The sequence below is a fragment of the Mytilus californianus genome, unplaced genomic scaffold (genome assembly GCF_021869535.1).
Source record: "Mytilus californianus isolate M0D057914Y unplaced genomic scaffold, xbMytCali1.0.p SCAF_4, whole genome shotgun sequence".
In the NCBI taxonomy this organism is placed as follows: Eukaryota; Metazoa; Mollusca; class Bivalvia; order Mytilida; family Mytilidae; genus Mytilus; species Mytilus californianus.
Window position 1 is genome coordinate 105905002 of NW_026262690.1, and position 24374 is coordinate 105929375.

At 32.3% G+C, this 24374-nt stretch overlaps 2 protein-coding genes across 7 annotated transcripts in view; one reads left to right on the forward strand and one right to left on the reverse strand.

Moving 5' to 3' along the window:
• The window catches only part of LOC127738990 (uncharacterized), a 44007-nt gene extending 27419 nt beyond the window's left edge, over positions 1-16588 (forward strand). For 2 of the 6 annotated variants that reach the window (XR_008000234.1, XM_052250502.1), the window contains exon 4: positions 4999-6656. Coding sequence is in view for 5 of the 6 variants with exons in the window: in XM_052250502.1 (XP_052106462.1) it covers positions 4999-6615 (1617 nt within the window). In the remaining variant the exon portion in view is untranslated. Of the gene's footprint in view, positions 1-1757; positions 1871-4886; positions 6657-14915 lie in introns of those variants that run through there. The other 4 variants (XM_052250506.1, XM_052250505.1, XM_052250501.1 and 1 more) reach the window with 3 other exon arrangements.
• The window catches only part of LOC127737176 (serine/threonine-protein kinase Nek9-like), a 168030-nt gene that overhangs the window by 94555 nt on the left and 49101 nt on the right, over positions 1-24374 (reverse strand). The window lies entirely within an intron of this gene.

Below are 24374 nucleotides of genomic sequence, written 5' to 3' on the forward strand. Positions count from 1 at the left end.
TCATCAACAACAGACAGGATGTAAACAAATCAGGAAAATCTATACAAAATACACAGATAAGATTTTTTGGGGATTATAGAGTTGTCTGTCTGTCTTAAAATTTTATTTGCAGTTTCTAATTGCCTTTTTGCACTACTTCATCAGGAAAAAAATATGGGGTTCTTTATAGCCTGAATCATTCATTTGTAAAAATTATACCTTGTTTTGCTGATCATTTTTGCTGTGTAAAAGTTCTACCTAACTCATGAAAATAAGGCCAAGGTAAGATGAACCTAGTACCAGACATAAATGAACATTTTGCAACCATTATGTGCACTAAATGTAGTTGACCTATCGCTTATAGTATCATAGAAACATACCAAACCAGGGAAACATATCATTGACCAATGAACCATGAAAATGAACTCAAAAGTCAGATAAACCCTACCTGACTGTACACCTTACAATTATTCCATACACTACATGCTTAGAGTGTAAAAAAAAAAACGAGGACCAATGAACCATGAAAATAAATGCATTTTGTCTACCAAAGACTCATCAGTGATGCTTGATTCAAAAAAGTAAAAAACCCAAATAAAATACAAAGTTGAAGAGCATTGAGGATCCCAAATTCCAAAAGGTTTAGGCCGAATACAACTGAGGTAATCTCAAGTGAACTTTATTTTCATGGTTCATTGGTCAGCTGAAACCTTCCTGACAGAAATGTATGCCTTACACTATATTCCATACATGAATTACAGCTGACCAATTGCTTATTGAACCTTGTTCACTGATCCATGAAATGAGGTCGAGGTCAAGTGAAAACTGTCTGACGGGCATGAGGACCTTGCAAGGTACGCACATACCAAATATAGTTATCCTACTACTTATAATAAGAGAGAAAATCTATTACCGATCAATAAAATTAGGTTAAGGTCAATAAACTCATCCTTGCTACATAAATAATGTTTTGTACACCAGAAGGGCATTTCTTCTACAAAAGAGTTTAAAAGACTAATCAGTAAAACCTGTCTGAAGGAAATTGGGACCTTGCAAAAGTCCCATATACAAAATATAGTTATCATTGCATATGTTTAGAAAAAAGCACCCTCTGAAATATAAATTTTCAAACAAATTCTTAACACTAGCACACACTTAGCATCTTCAGTCGCACATTATATGATGACTTCCCATGACAGGTGAGACATCTAAACTACTATGTTACAAATATGAAAAGGATAATCATGTCGAAGGTTAGGCATATTAACAGGAAAGCATGGTTAAACTAGTTTTTGAGTAGTCAACCATTCATAAAATATACAAATCATACAGGTAGAACTAGTATTAAATGAAACCGCATGTATTGAATCCTATTTATTAATTAAAAACATTTTTACCTCAAAATAATACAGTTTCAGATACCAAGAGTATTAGAAAGCTAAATTAAAAAATAATAATACTGATTAAAGACAAAATCAAATAAAAAAAAAAGACTAAAATAAAACAAAATAACAGACATGACCAATTCAAACTTTGGATAATTTATCATGGTTGGAAAGAAGTCGATCTTCAAGTTAAAATGACTGAATTTTAATTCAAAATATAAAACATTACATGCTTGTAAGTCATATTTCAGTATATCTTAACATCAATTTGAATACTTATTGTATTCTTTAAATGGAATAGTTGATCTTTAACTTGATGGTATTAACCTTCATTATAACACCAAGAGAAATATTTATATGCTTTGGTGCACACAGCAGATATTTCTATGCGCACACATTTTAAGACTATATAGAAACAAATGAACAATATCCTGTCCAAATTTTGTCAAATTTGCCACCCCAGTATGATTTCTTGTCATGGGCATTATTAAAACAACATATTTATGGTAAGAAAATATTTACTCTTATAAATAATATGTCATGTATTCTTAAAATATAATTGAAAAAAGTAAAATCACAAAAATACTGAACTCGGAGGAAAATTCAAAATGGTAAGTCCCTAATCAAATGACAAATATAAAAGCTCAAACACATCAAATGAATGGATAACAACTGTCATATTCCTGACTTGGTACAAGAATTTTCATTTTAAAATGATTTCCATTGTCAAAATATTAAAGGAGTAGGGCTAATTTCCTCTGTATTTTTTTTTACATGATTTTCACTCAAAGTGTCAAAAACAGAAATTCATTTAAACAAACTGGAATTAAAAAGAAGTCTATTCTGTATTTTAAAATAAAAGATGCTGCAGTTTTCTATATTTTCATTATCTATCAACACAATGTTCAGTGCTACAAATTGCTGTTGAAGACATAATATGTTTCAAAGATTTCAAGTTTTCATGTTTTTTTGTAAAAGTTTGACTTGAAGGACATTGTTAACCAAATGAATTTATTTGAATCTATCAGACTATATATTGAATTACTTTTTTAAAAATGTCATGTTTATCAATTTTTTCAATAGTTACATAACTTTGTAAAATTTAAACAAAATTACTGTTCTGAAACATCTTTAGGGATTTATAATTTTGTCACATGCTGAATAATATGTCAAATTGCTTTTAAGATTTTAAAGAACTTCAATGAGAATGACAGACTTTTAGAAAATTTACTTAGTATGAAATAAATTCAGAGGAAATTGGCCCTATGCCTCTTTGAGATTTTTGACAATAAAATAAGGTCATGTTATATCAGATGAAATTTGAGCTGTTAAATGAAGCAAGATTGATCGAAATGTAGTATTATATTATATATTTATGTAATTCTCTGTCCTGAGTGTTCTTGCATTTATTTGTACCGTATTCCTGTCATGTAATGTTGTCATTTTAGCGGTATATTTAACATTGCCATAAAGCGCAAGGTTTGGCTAGCCACAAAACCAGGTTCAACCCACCATTTATTCTTAAAATGTCCTGTACCATGTCAGGAATATGGCAGTTGTTATCTAATAGTTCGTTTCTATGTATGTTGCACTTAAGTGTTTCTGTAGTCTTCCTCTTATAGTTGATGTGTTCCCCTTGGTTTTAGTTTGTAACCCAGATTTGTTTTCTCTATCGATTCATAACTTTTGAACAGCAGTATTCTACTGTTGCCTTTATTTATAACAAATGTCTTCCACCAATGATTAAATGATAAATAAAATGGTGTGGCACAAGGCTTCATTGCATTGTTGTAGAGTCAAAATAAGACTAAAGTCGAATGGGGGCAGACTGATATCATTATAATAGTCTCGGCAGGGGGAATAGGGGTTGGGGTGGGGGAAAGTGGGTGGGGAGACAAAAAGGTCCTTTATTTGTTCATCTGACACAAGATAAAAAAAGGAATGCATACATTAAAATTTAGTATATTTCCTTCTTTTTAGGTGGTCTATGTTGGACAGTTACATGTATATCGAATGAATAACACATAACGTATTTCTTTTGTCACTGTAGGTAATTGATGTTTTGATCGGAGTTGTCAAGCATTTAAATTTAATAAACTGTTATCACAGAGATATGTCTCGCCTTTTTGTAATTTTGATAATGCAAATGTTGAAATTAAAATAGAAATACTTTAACATGTAAGTTATGCAAATATTCAAAGTCGATGAACCATGATTGAAGGTACATGGCTAAACAATCTCCATGGAATGAGATGTGCCAATGCTAATACAACTGCATACCAAATACCATTGACTTATTATAAGTCTTTCCCTTTAAACAAACCTAAACACAAACATTAACTTGTAAACTATGTAAAAGTTTCAAAATCAATGAACTATGATCAGGGGTGGTGCTATATAATCTCCATGGAAACGATACTTGCAAATGCCAATAAATTTGCATACCAAATATCATTGACTTAACATTAGCAGTTCATCTTAAACTGATCTAATCACAAACTAAGCAAAAGTTTCAAAGTAAATAGACCATGACTGAGGGGGCGGGGCCAAATATTCTCCATGGAAATGAGATGTGCTAATGCTTATACAACTGAACACCAATTAACATTGGCCTACCACTAATGGTTCCCCTTGAACTGACCTAATCACAAACTAATACATGTTAACTTAGCAAAATTTTCAAAGTCTATAGACCATGACTAAGGGGGGAGCCAAATAATCTCCATGGAAATGAGATATGCCAATGCTTATACAACTGCATACCAAATATCATTGACCTACCACTAGTGGTTCCCCATAAATTGACCTAATCACAAACTAATACAAGTAAACTATGAAAAGTTTCAAAGTTAATAGACCTTGACTGAGGGGGTGGGGCCAAATAATCTCCATGGTAATGAGATGTGCCAATGATAATACAACTGCATACCAAATACCATTGACCTACCACTAGTGGTTCACCATGAACTAAACCTAATCACAAACTAATACATTGTTGACGCCGTCGCCACCGCCGGAAACAGCATACCTATGTCTCGCTTTTTGACTCCGTCAAGGAGAGACAAAAACCTTTCAAATTTCAGCTGATAATCATTGTGGCAACAACCCTACAATAACAACACATTTTCATATATAAGCAACGCTTTCAACCAGACTTTTTTCTGAAAAAAAGTATTATGCTTTCACATTTCAGTTTATCTTAAGATCAATTTTTATTGTTACATTTTTAGGAAAAGTGCTACATCATTCTAAAACAAACATCGTTACTTAAGCCATAACTTTTTTTTGTTGAAAATGATAGTTTCAACGTTATTTATATTGGGTTAAGGAGATAAAAGCTAACATTTGCTAAAAACAAATTTTCATTGGAATTTATCCTAATTTTCAATCTTTGCAAGGATAATTTCTTGACAATTAGTGTGATTTCTTTCTTGGAAAAGATAGTTCTTTTCAATTGTGAAGTTTGTTTGAATTCCGAAAATTTGGTTAAGACTTATATGTACATTTATGCTACTTTATTAGATTTTAGAAATAAAGAAAGAACATGGCCTCATCAGATAGGAAAATCTGCTCTCTCTGTTATGACGATGATGGATCATCTACAGAAGCTGTCACATGGTGCACACAATGTGAGGTGTTCCTTTGTACAGATTGTGGAAAACATCACAAAAAATTGAAAACTTCAGAAGACCATAAAACAATGTCTACGAAAGACTACCATAAATTACCAAAATCTATGCAAGAAATCAGTTCCAACTGCAAAGACCACAAAAAGAAGTTTGAAATTTACTGTTCTTTCCATGCTTGTCCCTGCTGTGTCACATGCATCACTGATAAACATCAGAAATGTCAAGAAATGAAACCACTGTCAGATATTCTAAAGCAGGTCAAATCATCTGCTTCAGTTCAGCTTTTCGAAAAAGATTTGAAGGATGTGAAGGAAAATTTTGAAGAGATTATCAAATATTTGAACAGTAGGATGGAAACCAGCAATATTCAGAAACAGAAAGCTGCTGAAAAAATTAGATCAATGAGGAAGTCGATAGATGATTTCTTAAACAAATTAGAACAAGAAATTCTTGATGAACTTGAATCAGAGCAATCAAAGCTGAAATCTAAGATGAACACTTTACTTCAACAACTGAAAACACAAGCCAATCAGATAAGCAAATTGCAGAGTGAGTTTTCCCAAATGACACAATATGCAACTGAGCTACAAATGTATGTTGGTCTGAAAGAAATAGAGAAATTTACATCTCAAGCAGCACAATACATAGAACGTTTAAAAAGTGGAGGCAAATTAGATGAAAACAACCTAGAAGTAACCATCTCATCTGAGCTACAATCAATTTTAAAAGATGTCAAATCATTTGGAGTTATCAATATCAGCCCGTTTTCCCTTCAAGTCAAGGCTGGAAGAAAAGATCAAGCACAGAACCTAGTTCAAGCAATTCCTGAAATTGAACAAATAAAGCCCTCTATGTTAAGAAAGCTGACATTTCCAGAAGATATGAAGTCTATCAATATATTTGCCTGTAGAATTCTACCTGATGGTAAATATTTAATTCTTGATAGCAGCTTGGATAAAAGTCACCTGCTGCTGTTCAGTAATATTGCTGGCAAGTTTCTGAGAGAAGTAGTGGCATTCACTGGATCCTCATTAGATACTTGCTTTGTAAGAAATGATACAGTGGCTGTCATATTAGGATCACAAAAGAAGACAGCTTTGGTGGATGTAGAAAAAAATGAAATTATCAAAAAAATGTACCTTTCTAGCAATTCTGGTTCAGTAGTAAGTGATGGTCAAATGTTGGTCTTCGGCAGTAGGGAAAACAGTACCATAGTAAATCTGAATGATGAAAAGGACTTAGAATCAAAAGTTTTGGCAAATCATGTTGCACTATTCAAAGGAAATATCTATAGTACCTTAACCGCGGAAAACACTGTCCGCTGCTACAAAAGTACTGGAGAACTACTCAAGTCAATTAAGCACCAGAGTATTGTCAGTCCAAGAGGACTTGCATTAGACAAGAATGGCTTTGTTTATATAGTTTCTCGTGGAAACAACAGTATCGTGGTAGTATCATCAGATTGGAAAAAGTGTAAGACAATATTGTCTGAGGCTGATGGGATCAAACATCCTTATGCAATAGATATCAACAGAGAAACAGGAATGATGATAGTGTCCAGTCATATAAGTGATGGTAGTGAGGAGGAATCATATCAAACAGTTTTTGTTTATAAAATCTGATATGTGAGATTTTTTCATTTTGCAATTAAAAGTGTATAGATCTCTTGTGTTTATTGTTAGCACCAGAAACAAGTCTTTATATCTTATTTTTGTTCCATGTGTGTTTACCTTATCTTATCACACTTGCCTTGTGTGGTTGCCAAAAAGGGAACATTATGGTTAATGTCACTGCATACATGAAAGCTGCCAGTGTATACGAGTACAGGAACACACTAATTTTAATAGCAGCACATATTTTGAGGACTTGGATAAAATGATGGATTTTCTTTAAAAGAAATTCTGTGTGCATGTGCTTTGTAGTTAAACTTAGCCATGTGTAAAACATATTCAACTGTTTTTGTAAAATTTGCAATATCATATAACTGTAAACCCAAAATGGCATCTGAAACAAGATCTGCTTACCCTTACGGAGCATTTGAGATCACCCACTGTTTTGGTGGGGTTTGTGTTGCTCAGTTTTTTGTTTTCTTTGTAAAAAGAAGATCTGGTAAATTGTAAATGAGACAACGCAACACAATAGATCAAAAGACACAGAAATCAACAACTATAGGTCACCTATACATATTCTATGTTGTGATTAACTTTTGTTTTATTAGTTATCAAAGGTACCAGGCTTAAAATTTGATACGCCAATGAATGCACCAATAAATTTAAGGATTTTTCTGAAGAAAAAAAAAACAGAATCATTTTGAGGATGTTCGCTCCTCCTGTTTCTGAATTTTTGCCAGATACTCAAACCTCTGGTTTAAATCATGTAGTGCCTTTAAAATATTTGCCCGCTAACCCCTACTGTTCTTTTCATAATTTTATTACATAGAGTTTAAAAAGAGCTATATTTGAAAGTATCTGGAGATAGTGATAACTAGTGACATGACATTAGTTTTATTTATTGATTGTTGCTGTCTTAAGCCACTTTCAGCTTCGCGCTTTCAGCACTCTTGGCTATTTCATAGTAGTCAGTTTTTATTGGTGGAGAAAGCCAAGTACCAGAAAGAACCTCACCTCAATCGGTAGGCATATCTATTCATTTTCTGTCAGCATGTTTATCTCTTGGTAGTCAGGTTCTTTTTTTATGTGAATGTACATTGCCTCGTTTCCCAATATTTTTGGTAAACCCTATTACCTTATTATTATATTAAACTTTCAGAAATTAGAGAAAATATGGCTTTTGCACCTTCTGTTGTTATTGTAATTGTAATAAGTTTATTGCAATCAGCATATAAGAAAATGATATAGCATCAACAACATATATAATATAGTAAGCATACAATTATAATGGGACGTGTACCCAACAATATTGCACATATAAACATACTTGTTTGAAATACAGTAGTGTACATCTGGTTAAATTATGTACTAGTAGCAAAGTGACTAACTCTAATAATCCTCAGTCACCTGGGATTGTTCAGAGATTCAGATCAGCCTGGCCCCTTCATCTGTTATGATGATGATAAAACATATTTAGACACTCTCACATGGTGCACAAAATTAGAAGTATTCCTTTGTAAAGACTGTGAAAAACATCACTGAAAGTCTAGAACATTCTAAAAAACACAGAAAATATCTATTAAAGATTACTTTAAGGTACCTAGATTCATACAAAAAATAAGCAACCCGTGCAGAGATCACAAGTATGAATTCTACTGTTCATTCCATGCCTGTCCCTGCTGTGTCCAGTGTGTCACTGATACACCAAAAATGTCAAGACATGAAACCACTGTCAGACATTCTAAAGGAACTTAAATCAACCTTAATGAAAAAAAACAACACTATGCATGATGATGTAACTGTAGGACATAGCCGGACAAACCATGATCTCTTTATGCAGCTAGTACCAAAAAAAAAAATGACTAAGTCCAACTACCTGTCATTTTCAGAATATTTGGAAAAAAACATCAAAATCCTGTGGCCATGCACACCTCCATTATGTGTTTGAACATCCTACAAAATATTAAAGCTGTGTCTCCAAAACTGTAGGAGGATATAGCCTTTATGCAGCTTGTACCAAAAAAATGACTAAGCCAAGCTACCTGTCATTTTCAGAATATTTAAAAGAAATCAAAATTCTGTGGCCATGCACACCTCCATTATGTGTATGGACATCCTACAAAATATTAAAGCTTTATCTCCAAAACTGTAGGAGGAGATAGCTGGACAAACCATGATCTCTTTATGCAGCTAGTACCAATAAAATTACTAAGTCCAACTACCTGTCATTTTCAGAAAATTTAAAAGAAATAAAAATCATGTGGCCATGCACACCTTCATTATGTGTATGAACATCCTACAAAATATTAAAGCTGTACCTCCAAAACTGCAAAAGGAGATAGCCGGACAAACCATGATCTCTTTATGCAGCTAGTACCAAAAAAATTACTAAGTCCAACTACCTGTCATTTTCAGAATATTTGAAAAAAAAACCAAAATCCTGTGGCCATGCACACCTTCATTATGTGTATGAACATCCTACAAAATATTAAAGTTGTACCTCAAAAACTGTTGAAGGATCGAGATAGCCGGACAAACAATGTATCCTAATCCAGACAGACAACAGACAGACAACGGACAGATGGACGGACAGGGGTAAATTAATATGCCCCTCGACATTTTGTCGCGGGGGCATAAAAAAAACTACTTAAACAATTGAACTTTCTCATGCATGGCATGGAGAAGCAAGTGATGGTCAAATATTGATTATCACAAGTGAAAAGAAAAGTACCATAGTGAATCTTAATGACATGTCTCATACAATCTTAGATAGACTGGGGGTATTTCTCATTTCATTATACAAAGAAAATATTTATGGTACCAAAAAAGATGCAAACAAAGTCTGCTGCTATAATAGCACTGGAGAACCTCTATGGACATATCAGCACCATAACATTGTCTTTCCATTAGGAATTGAATTAGACAAAAATGGTTTTGAAGACTTTTATCTAAACAAAGTATCAATAACCATAGAAGCAGCTTTAAGATGTTTCAGAAAAAACTAACAAACAATCGTTGTTTTCCCTTATAGTTGATGTTTTCCCTCGGTTTCAGTTTGTCATCCGAATTTGTTTTCGCTTAATTGATTTATGACTATTGAACAGCAATATTGATTACTACTGTTGGTTTATATATATTACCTATATTGTATTGGCTAAAGAGAATAAAATAAATTGAACAATTCAAATATACGTAAGTTTAAACTTGAAAACTATAATAAATTGAACAGCAAAATTGACCTACAAACAAGTCAATCTGAATGAACCAAGAATATTTTAAATCAAATTTGAAGTAAAGACCAACTATATATTGTTTCTGTACACATCTGCAGTTTTAAATGACTCTCTGTCACTTAACTAATTCCATAACATTACAATAATTGGAACCTTCAAATAGAAAGCTATGTAAAATATTCTAAATTGGAATATGTCCAACCATTCAAATGTTAACCTTTAATTCAGATATATCTTAATCAATTATCCAAGGTAGGTGTACCATTTATTGGACATTTTACTTCCCTGTCGAAATTCCTTTTCCAGAGCACCAGCAATCCCAATATTAAGGGTAAGCATGTGTTTGTTTTTTTTTTATTTTAGATAATGAAACAGAAATCAAACAACACAAAAACATAAAACATCTGCAGGACAATATAGATATAAGAAGATGTGGTATGAGTGCCAATGAGACAACTCTCCATCCAAGTCAAAATTTATAAAAGTAAACCATTATAGGTCACAGTACGGTCTTCAACACGGAGCCTTGGCTCACACCGAACAGTAAGCTATAAAGGGCCCCAAAAATTACTAGTGTAAAACCATTCAAAAGGGAAAACCAACGGTCTAATCTATATAAAAAACAAGAAACCAGAAACACTTATGAACCACATCAACAAACGACAACTACTGAACATCAGATTCCTGACTTAGGACAGGTGCAAACAAATGCAGCGGGTTTAAACATTTTAATGGTACCAAACCTTCACCCTTTTTCTGAAACAATAGTGTAACATCACAACATAGAAAGAGACACTATAAAATATCAACTGAAATAGCTTAACTCAATCAAAGGACATATTAACACCAGTGAACATACACTGAACAAATAAATTTGACCTATGATACAATGCAAATAAAAAAATTAATAAACTAAGGGAAGAATAATAAAAGTAACATGTTATATCGGTATGAAATGTTTAACAATTTAAGAAAAACAATAAGCTCAAACAAAAATATCAGCCATTTGCAATAACTTTAAACACAGGTAAATGAAAATAATTTTGTTGTTAGGTATACGTGTACAGTTCCAATAGAGAAAGGAAATATTTTTACCAAATAAATAATTTTGATGTTCATAGTACGAAGTGAAAATTTATAGTAATACCAAACACTTATCAAAGCTGGTATATAGACCAGATATAACCCTGAATAACATTAAATAACAAAAAAGCATTACAATTAGTATCAACAGGTCAAATAAACAAGAAAGTACGATTTGAGAGTACTCACAGTTACTGACAGCTAGTTAAAAGCCAAAACAATTAATAATAAAAAATCATGCATCAGAGACTAAAATCAACTAAAACACATCCCAAGGATTTAGTATTTTAACGTCATGGACAGTCAAAGAAGACATGACTAGTGCAATGCCCAAAATAAATGTATCGACAGACAGTAGGATAGTTAGGAGTTTAACCTCTTTATAGATCAAAATGAACGTGGGTGTGTCTTTATACATCCCGTTTGAAAAGAAAACAAATTTAGTTATGTTTTAATTTGCTGATGACAAAATCGATATTTAAGTGCCAATGTAAACTATATTCAAAGATCTAATTACAACATTGGTAAGATAACCTTTACTAATAAGTTTGTTTAAAGGTTCGATGAGTTTACACGGATCACATAGTGATTTCCGCGCTTTAAGTACAATATTACCGTAAAATTTAGGATCTGAAATACTGTTTTTAATCAGTTTTCTACAGGTACAACCAAATTTACTAATCAAATCTTTGTATCTATGAAAGAACTTAGCAAAAGTTTTACATAATTTATGGTAACGAAATCCATGACTTAATAATTTACCAGTGATGCATTGATTACGTTCGTTAAAATCTATGACATCACTTCACACACGGGCATGACGAACGAGTTGGGATATATAAACACCGTATGATGGAGCCAAAGGAACATCGCCGTCTAAAAAAGGAAAATTAACAATAGGGAATTAATAATCGTCTCTTTTGTCGTAAATTTTCGTATGGAGTTTTCCTTTAGAGATTGAAATGTCCAAATCCAGAAAAGGACAAATACTGCTGTTTATGTTAGATTTGGTTAAAGTAAGTTCTATTGGGTAAATTTCGGTAGTATATTTAGAGAACTCTGGATTATTTAACGAAAAAATATCATCTAGATAACGGAAGGTGTTGTTGAATGTATCAACCAAATGTAACAATGACGTGTCTTTACTGAGTTTGGTCATAAACTGAGATTCATAGCAATACAGGAATAAATCTGCTATTAAAGGGGCGCAGATAGTGCCCATAGGAATACCTACTACTTGTCATACACTTTATCGCCGAAATGTACATATATGTTGTCCAGGAGAAAATTTAAAGCTTCAATCATATCTTCACATTTCCAGTAAGTGTATCTAGCATACTTTCCTTTATTGTTACAGAAAAGGCTTTAAACGAGTTACAGCAAATAAATTTGTATTGAGATTTTTCAAAAGACCATTTAATCAAATATGAAAACTTTTTCTTGATAAGATTGCGTGGAAGTGTAGTATAGAGAGTAGAAAAATCATAACTGTCAACAGAATTAAAAGGACCATCAAAAGCATGTATTTTATCTAAAACCTCTAAAGAATTTTTAACACTCCAAAAATAATTAATACCATTATTTTCATAAGCTTTATTACAAAAGTTAATAACAAGTTCTTTGATAGTAGTAAGGGAGGTTGTTAGAAGCACTGATAGATTGGTAGTAGAACACTTACTAGATGTGGAGATGAAACGAAATTTAAATAGTTTTTTGTGCAATTTAGGTAACCAGTACATAGTAGGGACTTTCAAATGTTCGAAAGAGGCTTTAAGCTGGGTAGTGGCAGTGATATGCTTGTTTACAATTTGACTCTCTGTGGAGCATACGGACCTGAATGTAGATGAATTTGTAATTTCGTTTTGGAGAACTTCCTCGAAGTATATGCGTCACACCACCACTACATTATTTGCTTTATATCAAGCTTTAAATCAAGTCCAAACAGGTATTAAAAAAAAACCAAAAGAGATCACAAGAGCTCCCCATCAACAACAATATTTCTATGGGACAATTAAAAAAACCCTAAACATATTCACATTGTTCCCCACTAAGAATGGCCATATTAACATATGGTTGGAGGGACTTTCCATTTGAGAATTGATCCTTTTGAACTTCAAGATGTGAAGAAAGACTAATAAAAGTGTTAACATAGATTCATTGAATCAATTCTTTTCATTTGTTATATTTACTTGTTCCTTTCAAGAGTTATTTTTTGTTATAACAATGACAGTAATAAATGTAATTAAAATCTAGTTTTTTGTCATTTTGATAGCCTCTTGTTATTGTATCTAGTATTTATATTATTGCATATTAAAGCAATTGGGGGTCATAACTCTTAACAGCAAATATGTGATTTTTTCTTTCAATATCATACTTGACCTCCATTTTCATCAGTAACAACAAAAAACAATTTCGAAAGGACTGGTTCTATGGTTCTCAAGTTATTGCATTGAAACGACATAAGTGCCATTTTCCAATTAATCAAGGGCCATAACTCCTGAATGGAAAACATGAAAATCCTAAACATCAAACCTTTACCACAGTTTTGTCAACAACACATTAAAATGTGAAAAGCATTGGTTCTGCAGTTTATAAGTTACTGTTCAAAAATAAACTTAAAGCGCCATTTTCAAAACAATCAAGGACCATACTACTCCTGAACGGTAAAGTGAAAATTGTCAATATTGGGCATGCCCATTCCAATCCTGTCAAGTTACCACCCATCCATATCCTTCAAACCAGATTGACAATATTTATTCTCATTTTTGACAGACTTATGTATTTACCATCACTCTCATGAACATCTGAAGGATAATATTTGATAGACTTAAATACTTTTTGATTTTGCAATTTTAAGGGCCAATAGAGGTAAAACGTTTAAACCCATTGCATTTTATGCACCTGTCCCAAGTCAGAAGCCTGTTCAATTGTTGTTGTTTGTTGATGAGGTTCATAAGTGTTTCTCGTTTCTTTTGTTTTATATAGATTAGACCATTGGTTTTTCTGTTTGAATTGTTTTACACTAGTCATTTTGGGGCCCTTTATAGCTTGCTGTTTGGTGTGAGCCAAGGCTCTGTGTTGAAGGCCGAACTTTGACTTATAACTGTTAACTCTTTACACATTGTGACTTGGATGGAGAGTTGTCTCATTGGCACTAATACCACATCTTCTTATATCTATAGACAGGATGTAGGACCATAAGTATTCATTTCTGTAATAAATAAATAAGTAAGTAAGTAAATTGCAGGTGTAATACAGTAATGGCAATAGTGCTGTATTATCCACCCTTGAAGTTATCAATATCAGTCATGAATGCAAAGACTTTATCAAACGAAAAAAATCTGTTTGATGGGATAGATACATTCAGTATACTCACTAAACTTTGAACAATTTAGTGAGGGGGCATCACCTTTATAGCAGAATATGAAGTTAATGGATAATGCTGACTTCTTTTCATCCTTCCTATGCTAGCTTTTTCTTTTCTTTTTTTCTAAGAAGCTCCTGTATGAAGTCTGCCTTGTTTAAATAAAGATAAGTTTATTCAAAGGTTCAAAAAGCATAACAAACTGTAGTTGCATTTTAATAAGGGAAACTAATGACTTTTTACAGGTCATTTGTTTATGCCTTGAAGCACATTTCATTCAAGAAAGAGCTATCATTCTGAAAGAAAATAACTCTATATAGGTATAGAATCAATCTGAAAATTGCCATTATGATTCAAATGTTTTAAAAGTCATGCTACATTTGTGCTATGTTATGTTACCACATGCTAGTACTATGTTACTGTGTTTTCTCTTTTAATCAAAATGGTTCTTGGTGCTTGAGCAGTTTGCCATCATTATTTATTTTTTAAAAACACTGTTCTTTTATTTTCTTCACTTAATTTCCGAAACAAAAAGAGAGAATATGGCCTCATCAGATAGGAAAATCTGCTCTCTCTGTTATGATGATGATGGAACATCTACAGAAGCTGTCACATGGTGTATAGAATGTGAGGTGTTCCTTTGTACAGACTGTGAAAAGCATCACAAAAAGTTAAAAACATCTAAAGACCACAAAACAATTTCTACTAAAGACTTCAATAAATTACCGAAATTTATGCAAGAAATTAGTTCCCACTGCAAAGACCACAAAAAGAAGTTTGAAATTTACTGTTCTTTCCATGCCTGTCCCTGCTGTGTCATATGCATCACTGATAAACATCAGAAATGTCAAGAAATGAAACCACTGTCAGATATTCTAAAGCAGGTCAAATCATCTGCTTCAGTTCAGCTTTTCAAAAAAGATTTGAAAGATGTGATGGAAAATTTTGAAGAGATTATCAAATATTTGAACAGTAGGATGAAAACCAGCAATATTCAGAAACAGAAAGCTTCTGAACAAATTCGATCCATGAGGAAGTCAATAGATGATTTCTTAAACAAATTAGAACAAGAAATTCTTGATGACCTAGAATCAAAGCAATCACAGCTGAAATCTAAGATGAACACTTTACTACAACAACTGAAAACACAAGCCAATCAGATAAGCCAATTGCAGAGTGAGTTTTCCCAAATGACACAATATGCTACTGAGCTACAAATGTATGTTGGTCTGAAAGAAATCGAGAAAACTACATCTCAAGCAGCACAATACATAGAACCTTTAAAAAGTGGAGGCCAATTAGATGAAAACAACCTAGAAGTAACCATCTCATCTGAGCTAAAATCAATTTTAAAAGATGTCAAATCATTTGGAGTTATCAATCTCAATACCAGCCCGTTTCCCCTTCAAGTCAACTCTGGAAGTAAAGATCAAGCACAGAACCTAGTTCAAGCAATTCCTGATATTGATCAAATAAAGCCATCCATGTTAAGAAAGCTGACAATTCCAGAATATATGAAGTCTATTAATATATTTGCCTGTAGAATTTTACCTGACGGTAAATATTCAATTCTTGATAGCAGCTTGGATAAAAGTCATCTGCTGCTGTTCAGAAATGATGGCATGTTTCTGAGAGAAGTAGTGGCATTTACTGGATCCTCATTTGATACTTGCTTTGTTAGAACTAATACAGTGGCTGTCATATTAGGATCAGAAAGGCAGACGGTTTTGGTGGATGTAGACAAAAATGAAATTATCAAAAAAATGGACATCTGTAAATCTGGTTCAGTAGTAAGTGATGGTCAAATGTTGGTCTTCGCCAGTATGGAATACAACAGTACCACAGTAAATCTGAATAATGAGAAGAATGACAAGAAGGGCTTCAGATCAAAAGTTTTGGCAAATCATGTTGCATTATTCAAAGGAAATATCTATAGTACCTTAACCGCGGAAAACATCGTCCGCTGCTTCAAAAGTACTGGAGAACTACTCTGGTCAATTACGCACCATAGTATTGTCAGTCCAAGAGGACTTGCATTAGACAAGAATGGCTTTGTTTATATAGTTTCTCGTGGAAACAATGGTATCTCGGTATAATCACCAGATTATAAAAAGTGTAAGACAATATTGTCCGAGGCTGATGGAATCAAATATCCTTATGCAATAGATATCAACAGAGAAACAGGAATGATGATAGTGTCAAGTCATATAATTGATGGTAGTGATGAGGAACTTTATCAAACAGCTTTTGTTTATAAAATCTGAAATGTGAGATTTTTTCATTTTGCAATTAAAAGTGTATAGATCTCTTGTGTTTACTGTTACCACCTACCACCAGTAATAAGTCTTCTTATTTACCAACAGTTATTTGTCTTCCCACATATGTGTCTCTGATCAACAGTAGAACTCAAACTCCCTTCACACAAAATAAAAGATTTGTCGTATCTAATATCATAAAGGTAAAATTAAGTCGGACTCAGAAATATGGTCATATAAATGTTATTCATTTAAAAAAAGTTTGGCAAATCATACCAAAATTTGGTCAACTAGCTAAGTACTTGATCTTAAGAACTATGTGAAGTAAAGGGTATGTTACTGCTTAGTACTGAAAATACGATGAAAGTTCATAATCTTTGTCAAATATTCTAGGTTGAAGCTGTTTATCTATGACTAGGAAAGATCATGATTTGGAGAAGATTTTCTAGTAATGCTATCTAAGATAAGACTGAGAGTGAAGTCATAATTGTTTGGTAAAAAATGTCAAATGCTACTCTACATTAAATTTCAGAAATAAAGACACAAAGAAAATGGCCTCATCGAATGAAGACTTTTGCAACCTCTGCTATGATGATGGAACATCTACAAAAGCTGTCACATAGTGCACAGATTGTGAGTTCTAAAACAAATTAGAACAAAAAATTATTGATGACTTAGAATCTCAGCATTCAAAACTAACATGGAAGAAAAACACTCTTCTAAAACAAGTGAAACAGCAAACTGAAAAGATAGGCCAATTGCAGAACCAGTTCTCCAAGATAACACAATATGCAACTGAGCTACAACTGTACATTAGTCTGAGAGAAATAAGAAAACTACATCTCAAGCAGTTCAATACATAGAAGATTTAAAGAATGGAAACACTTTGATGAAAAAGATTTAGAGGTTACCATCTCGTCTGAACTTCAAACAATTTTAAAAGATGTAAAATCATTTGGAGATATAACTATCAATTCAAGACCATCTACTCTTCAAGTTAAGGTTGGAAGAAAGGATCAAGCAGAGTACCTAGTTCCAATAATTCCTGCAATTGAGCAAATCAAACCATTCATGCAGAGATAACTGACAATTCCAGTTAATATGAAGTATGAATATATGTTTGCTTGTAGAATATTACCTGATAATAAATATTTAGTTCTTAATGGTGATTATTATTATAAATACCTAGCACTGTTTAGTAATGATGGCATCTTTTTGAGAGTTATAGTTGATTTAGACTCATCACCATTTGATGTATGCTTTGTTAGAAATAAAACAGTTGCTGTCACATTAGGATCAGATTATCAGATAGCACTGGTTGATGTAGAAAAGAACAAAATCTTGAAAAGAATCGATCTTTCCCATGACTGTGATGCTGTAGTAAGTGATGGTCAAATGTTGGTCATAAGCGGTAAAGCGAATCATATTCAAAAAAATACCTTAGTTAACCTAAATGACGAGTCCCATAAAATCTTAGAAGGAGTTGGGGCGGGCAGTATTGCATTATCCAATGGCAATATCTATGGTACCATCTATAAAGAAGTCTACTGCTACAAAATTACTGGAGAACTTCTCTGGAAATTTATGCACAGTAAGATTGGCTATTCAGATGGACTTGCCCTAGACAAGAATGGCTTTGTTTATATAGCTTCTAGTGCAATGAATGGAGTAATGGTAGTATCACCAGATGGTAAAATCTATGAGACAATACTGTCAGCAGCTGATGGGATCCAATCTCCTGGTGCAATGGACATCAACAGAGAAACAGGAATAATGATAGTGCCAAGCAGAATAAGCATTGAAGATGATAGTAATGATAATGTTGATAAATCATATCAAACAGTTTTTGTGTATAACATCTGAAATGTGAGATTTCTTTTGCAAATTCAAGTCTATAGGTCTCTAAGTGTTTAGAGTCATGAGTCTTACTATTTACCAACAGTTATAAGTCTTCCTACTTATGATCAACACAAGTACTCTAACCGCCTTTTATAAATCTACAAATTTATTCAAAATAAAAGAGTGTTCTTAGTATTTAACATCCCAAATGTATAATTAAGTCTGAAACAAAAATGGTGGACATGTAAAAGTTATTCATTTCAAAAACAATTTGGTAAATTGGTAAATACCAAAATCTAGTAGCTAGATCAGAAAATACTCTATGAAGAAAGAAAAAGAAGTTGGTGGAGAAGTTAGAACGTTTAATTGAATTGATCATACCAAAGATCTTAACTTTTTAGTTTATTGAATAATTCGAAATGTTGTAAATCCTCCATCATAAGAATCAACAGTAAATTTCTCTGCGATGGTTAAAAGCTACACATATCATCATTACATAAAATGACTAGCTGATTTTATCTACATCATCATCATGCAACTCCAATGCTTTTAAGAACAGTATCCTACACAAGAAGGTACCCCTTGAGATGTGGCTCTACTGATTTTGTCAATATAATGCAACTTTAAACAACTGTCATACAAGTGGGCAGTTTAACTACCTATAAAACTAGTTTTAACCCATCATTTTCTTTTGAAAATGCCTTTAATAGGTCAGGAATATATTTGTTGTTTTCCATTCTATCTGTTGGTTGATACAGTTGAGCATTTTATTTTGTCAGGATTTATGTTCTTCCCCTTTTTAATTTACTTTGAAGTTTGTCATTTTAATTTATAATTTTTTGATATTGTTATCTAGAATTCTCTCTTCCAGCAAAAAGACCCAAATGTAGGAAAACAGTAGTTTTTTTGCACAATAGGGATCAACACACTCATGCTATGCCATTCATTGCAAATGTTTCCATCTTTTGTAAAAAAAAAATATATAGTAAATATACACATTGCAGTAATTCATAAATAAAAAAAATGAATTTTGTAAACCACTGTGTAAGAACAAAGTAAACCCATAGACCTCTTCGTAATAATGCACAAAAATGATCAAATTCATCAGCCTGTCATTTGTAGAAAGCTTAAAGCAAAAAGAAAAATATGCACATCATAGTCTTATAATATAAAGGTTCTAACTTGAAAACTGCAGAAGTAGCTTCTATATTAAGTTGGACAAACCATTTATCCACATGCATAATTCAAGAAAAAAGACAACGTTCAATATCATGTCATTTGTTGAAAACTTGAAAAATCCAGAAAATATGCACACCTTTAAAGTAAATATCTAATAATATGAAAGTTATATCTTGATAACTGCAGAAGGAGTCAGTCTGACAAACCATGTTAACTCATGCATAATTTCACCAAACAATTACAATTTTCAACATCCTGCCATTTGTGGAAATTTGTAGCCAATTAAAATCATGGCAATATACACATCCTTATGTATTTTCAACCTGCATTTTATAAAGATTTTAGTTTGAAAGCTGTGGGATTAAGCTTGACAAACCATGTACACAAAGTAGGACAGACAGTCACAGAAGGATGGACAAAACAAAGAATGGAGGGAAAGGGGTACAACAATATGCCCTTTCACATTCGGTTTTGTTGTGCTGGGATGAATATTATTATACTCATATATTCTGTCACAATGCTCCAAACGTATCTTCCTTGATTTCAGTACAGTACATCAAAAGGCAGCCTTTATCCAGGAAAATTAAAAACTTGCTATACTGGAATACAGGGATATAAATAATTATCATGATATCATCAGTACCAAGCTGAGTTTTTACAATAATTTTTGCTACTAGTAAAACTTTCTGTACCCATTACTTACAGAAAAGTACATTGTTTTATGTCTTCACCATTATTTCCTCTTTTGTATTTTTTCCTAATAAAACTTGATAAACTATATCAATTATGAATTATTTTGTTTCAAATTAAAATAATCCTTCTACATCTACTTATTTTAATAATAATTCATTACCAGTTTGGAATGGATTTTAATGATATAAGTGAATTTAAAAAAAAGTAGTTTTATGGTGTAATCCCACCATTGATTTTCCCCTAATAGTCTTCGTTAAATTTGCAATTTAAACAAGAGGCTCTCAAGTGCCTGAATCGCTCACCTGTTATTTTTTTTGCTTAAATCTTTCATCAATGATTAATTTTGCTTTTTACCCATATGTTCCATTTTAGCCATAGTGTCTATGTTTCTTGACGTACAAGGAAATGAAATACAAAATTTATACTAGATTCATTTGAGAAGATTTTTAAAGTTAAAAAACATAAAACAACTTGTGTAAATTGTCCTTAAAGGGCAATAACTCCTGAAGGGGTCAATTGACAATTTTGGTCATATTAAACTTTTTTGTAGATCTTACTTTGTTGAACATTTTTGCTGTTTACAGTTTATCTTAATCTTCAACAATATTCAATATAATAACCAAAAACTGCAAAATTTCCTTAAAACAACCAATTTAGTGGCAGCAACCCAACAATGGGTTGTTCGGTATGTCTGAAATATCAGGGCTGATAGATCTTGACCTTTTGAACATTTTTACCCCATGTCAGATTTGCTCTAAATGCTTTAGTTTCTGAGATATAAGCCAAAAACTGCATTTCACCCCTATGTTCTATTTTTAGCCATGGTGGCCATGTTTGTTGATGGATCAAAATTTCAGATACAATTCATAAACTAGATTCCTAAAGGAACGTTCATTCAAAGTTAAAAAGTATTAGGCACAATAGTTTCAGAAGAGAAGATTTTTAAATGTTAGCAAACTTGATGAACACATTGCATAAAATTGTCTTTAAAGGGCAATAACTCCTTAAGGGGTCAATTGACAAATTTGGTCATTTAACTTTTCTGTAGATCTTACTTTGCTGAACATTATTGCTGTTTACAGTTTATATCTATCTATAATAATATTCAAGATAATAACAAAAAACTGCAAAATTTCCTCAAAACTACCAATTTAGTGGCAGCAACCCAACAATGAGTTGTTCGATTATTCTGAAAATTTCAGGGCTGATAGATCTTGACCAATTGAACAATTTTACCCCAAGTCAGATTTGCTCTAAAGGCATTAGTTTTTGAGATATAAGCAAAAAACTGCATTTGACCCCTATGTTCTATTTTTAGCCATGGTGGCCATGTTTGTTGATGGATCAAAACTTCTGATAAAATTTATAAACTAGATACCCTAATGAACATTTAATTAAAGTTTGAAGGTATTTGGCCCAGTAGTTTCAGAGGAGAAGATTTTTGAAATAGTTTACGACGACGACCATGGACGCCAAGTGATGGCATAAGCTCACATGGGGCCCTTTGGACCCCGGTGAGCTAAAAAAAAAGTGCAGAATTTATCTTTGTTTCAAATAAAGAAATACTAGGCATGAGTAAAGTTTTATCCTGTCCATTTCTAAAGGCAAAATTTCACATAATAGTTCATTCCATACATATAAGAAAATAACTATCACTTGGAGATAACCAATCCAATGGTCATCCCCCCCCCCCCCTTTTTTTTTACCTGTGTACAAGCTGTAGTAACCGTGTAACCTTAAATTTCCAAAATATTCTATAGATACACCAAATGAAAAAATAATGGTGCAGTTGAAACACCGAAGATATACGTTTATGACCAAGAATTTTTTTACTGCAATGAAATGTAGGACTAATTTCAAATTCAAGGGAATATTTTTTTTAACCCTTTTTCGTATGCATACGGATGTGAGGTACGGTCATTTGGTGGTAAATTGCACCTTATGTTTAAGTTTCATTTTATATACTTAACACAGAATTATTCTAACTCAATAAAATAATTGATAGCAGTTAAATCATCTAATCTTCAGATAAATGTATAATAATTTAAACAAATCATAAATATAAAGTCCATATTTATAAAAATTTTTGTTCCCAATACAATGGTTTTCGTGAGCATTTCTTATATATATCCAAATATTTAAGGTAAGACATATTAAATGCATAAATTACAGTTATACCGTATCATTAAATATTGCAAGTAAAGTCAAATTTCTTTAAAAAATATATTAGGGTTCAAAAAGTGAATTTCTATCTTTTTAACCTTAAAATAAAGATTTTAAATTCGACTTTTTTTTTAATGTAATAAGTGCTTTTAACAGTCAAGATTCAATCAACTTTAATATACACTTTCAAAATGGCAAAAACAACAAAATTGATTAGTCCCTGTAATTTCAGCTAAATGATCCTCTTCTCGTAAATGATTGTAATAGTGAGTCAAATAAATATTTCAACAGCTTGAAGTAGTTGATGCACTTGCTCTTAGGTAATTATGTTAAAAACATCTTAGTTTTGGATAATTTTTCTAGTTCGTTTAGGGTGTGTGTAGCTCAATCTTGCATTTACTTTTTCTTTTGTCTATTCCTCATTTGTTTTCCATAGTGATTTCTGTTTTTCATTGACTTGTCCCGTCTCTTGGTCTCTTCTCCTCCTTTTTTTAAAGGCTCCTTCAAACAGATTATTCGGATTGTTGTTTTGGTTGACGCATTTGATTAGTTAACTCTGGTTTAAAACTGAAGATGATCAAATGAGGCAGTTAACACAACTTTTCTTTGATTTTCTCTGAGATTCAATGGATATTATTTTATTATAATCTGCTAAAGTAAAATTTTAGACTCCATTTTTAATTGAGGATATCTCCCTCATGCACAAGATCTGAATCCTTGTCTCCTCTTGAGTTTTATTTGGTCGCTATTGCTTTTATCAGGTCTTCATTTTTCATTTGTTTTATAATAAATAGATTTTGGCACTGAACATCACTGAACAGGCATAAATTGTTTTGCATCTGGTGCAATAAAAATTGTACACATAATGTCTTCACAAATAACTTTTATCTACATAAAATTTTAGTAGTAAAGAATGGCCTCATCTGATCGGGACTGTTGCACACTCTGTTATGAAAATGGGACATCTTCAAAAGCTTTCACATGGTGCACAGAATGTGAGGTTTTCCTTTGCCCAGATTGTGAAAAACATAACACAAAATTAAGAATGTCGAAAGACCATAAAACCATGTCTACAAAAGACTACAATAAATTACCGAAATTTATGCATGAAATAAGTAGCCAGTGCAGTGACCACAAGAAGAAGTATGAACTTTACTGTTCTTTTAATGATTGTCCCTGCTGTGTCCAGTGTCTGACTGATAAGCACAAGAAATGTCAAGAAATGAAATCACTCTCAGATATTCTTTAGGAAATTAAATCATCTGCCTCTATTCATCTTACTGACAAAGATTTGAAAGATGTAAAGGAAAACTTTGAAGACATTATAAAATTCTTAAATATAAGGATGAATGCCACTAATATTCAGAATTTAAAAGCTATTGAGGAAATTCGGTCTATGAGGAAGTCCATAAATGAATTGTTACACAGATTGGAAAAAGAAATTCTTGATGACTTAGAATCTAAATATTTAGAGATGAAATCAAATATGAACACTCTCCTACAGCAACTAAAACTGCTAGCCAATTGTGTCAGCCACTTGCAGAGAGAGTTTTCCACAATGACAGAATATGCAACTGAGCTACAAATGTATGTTGGTTTAACAGAAATAAAGAAAAATATATCACAAGCAGAAAACTTCATAAAAGATTTGGAAAGTGCAGACATCTTTGATGAAAAGAACATAGAGATAACCATTTCATCTGCTCTTAAATCAATTTTAGAAGATGCCAAGTCGTTTGGAGATATTAATATCAGTATAAGCCCAAATACTCTTCAACTGAAAGCTGGAAGAGAAGATCAAGCACAGTATGTAGTTCCGACTATTCCTTGTATTGAACACATTAAACCATCCATGTTGAGAACACTGACAATTTCAGAAAATATGAAATCTATGTGTATAATTGCATGTAAAATCTTACCTGATGGTAAATATCTAATTCTTGATCACCTAAATAAAAAATG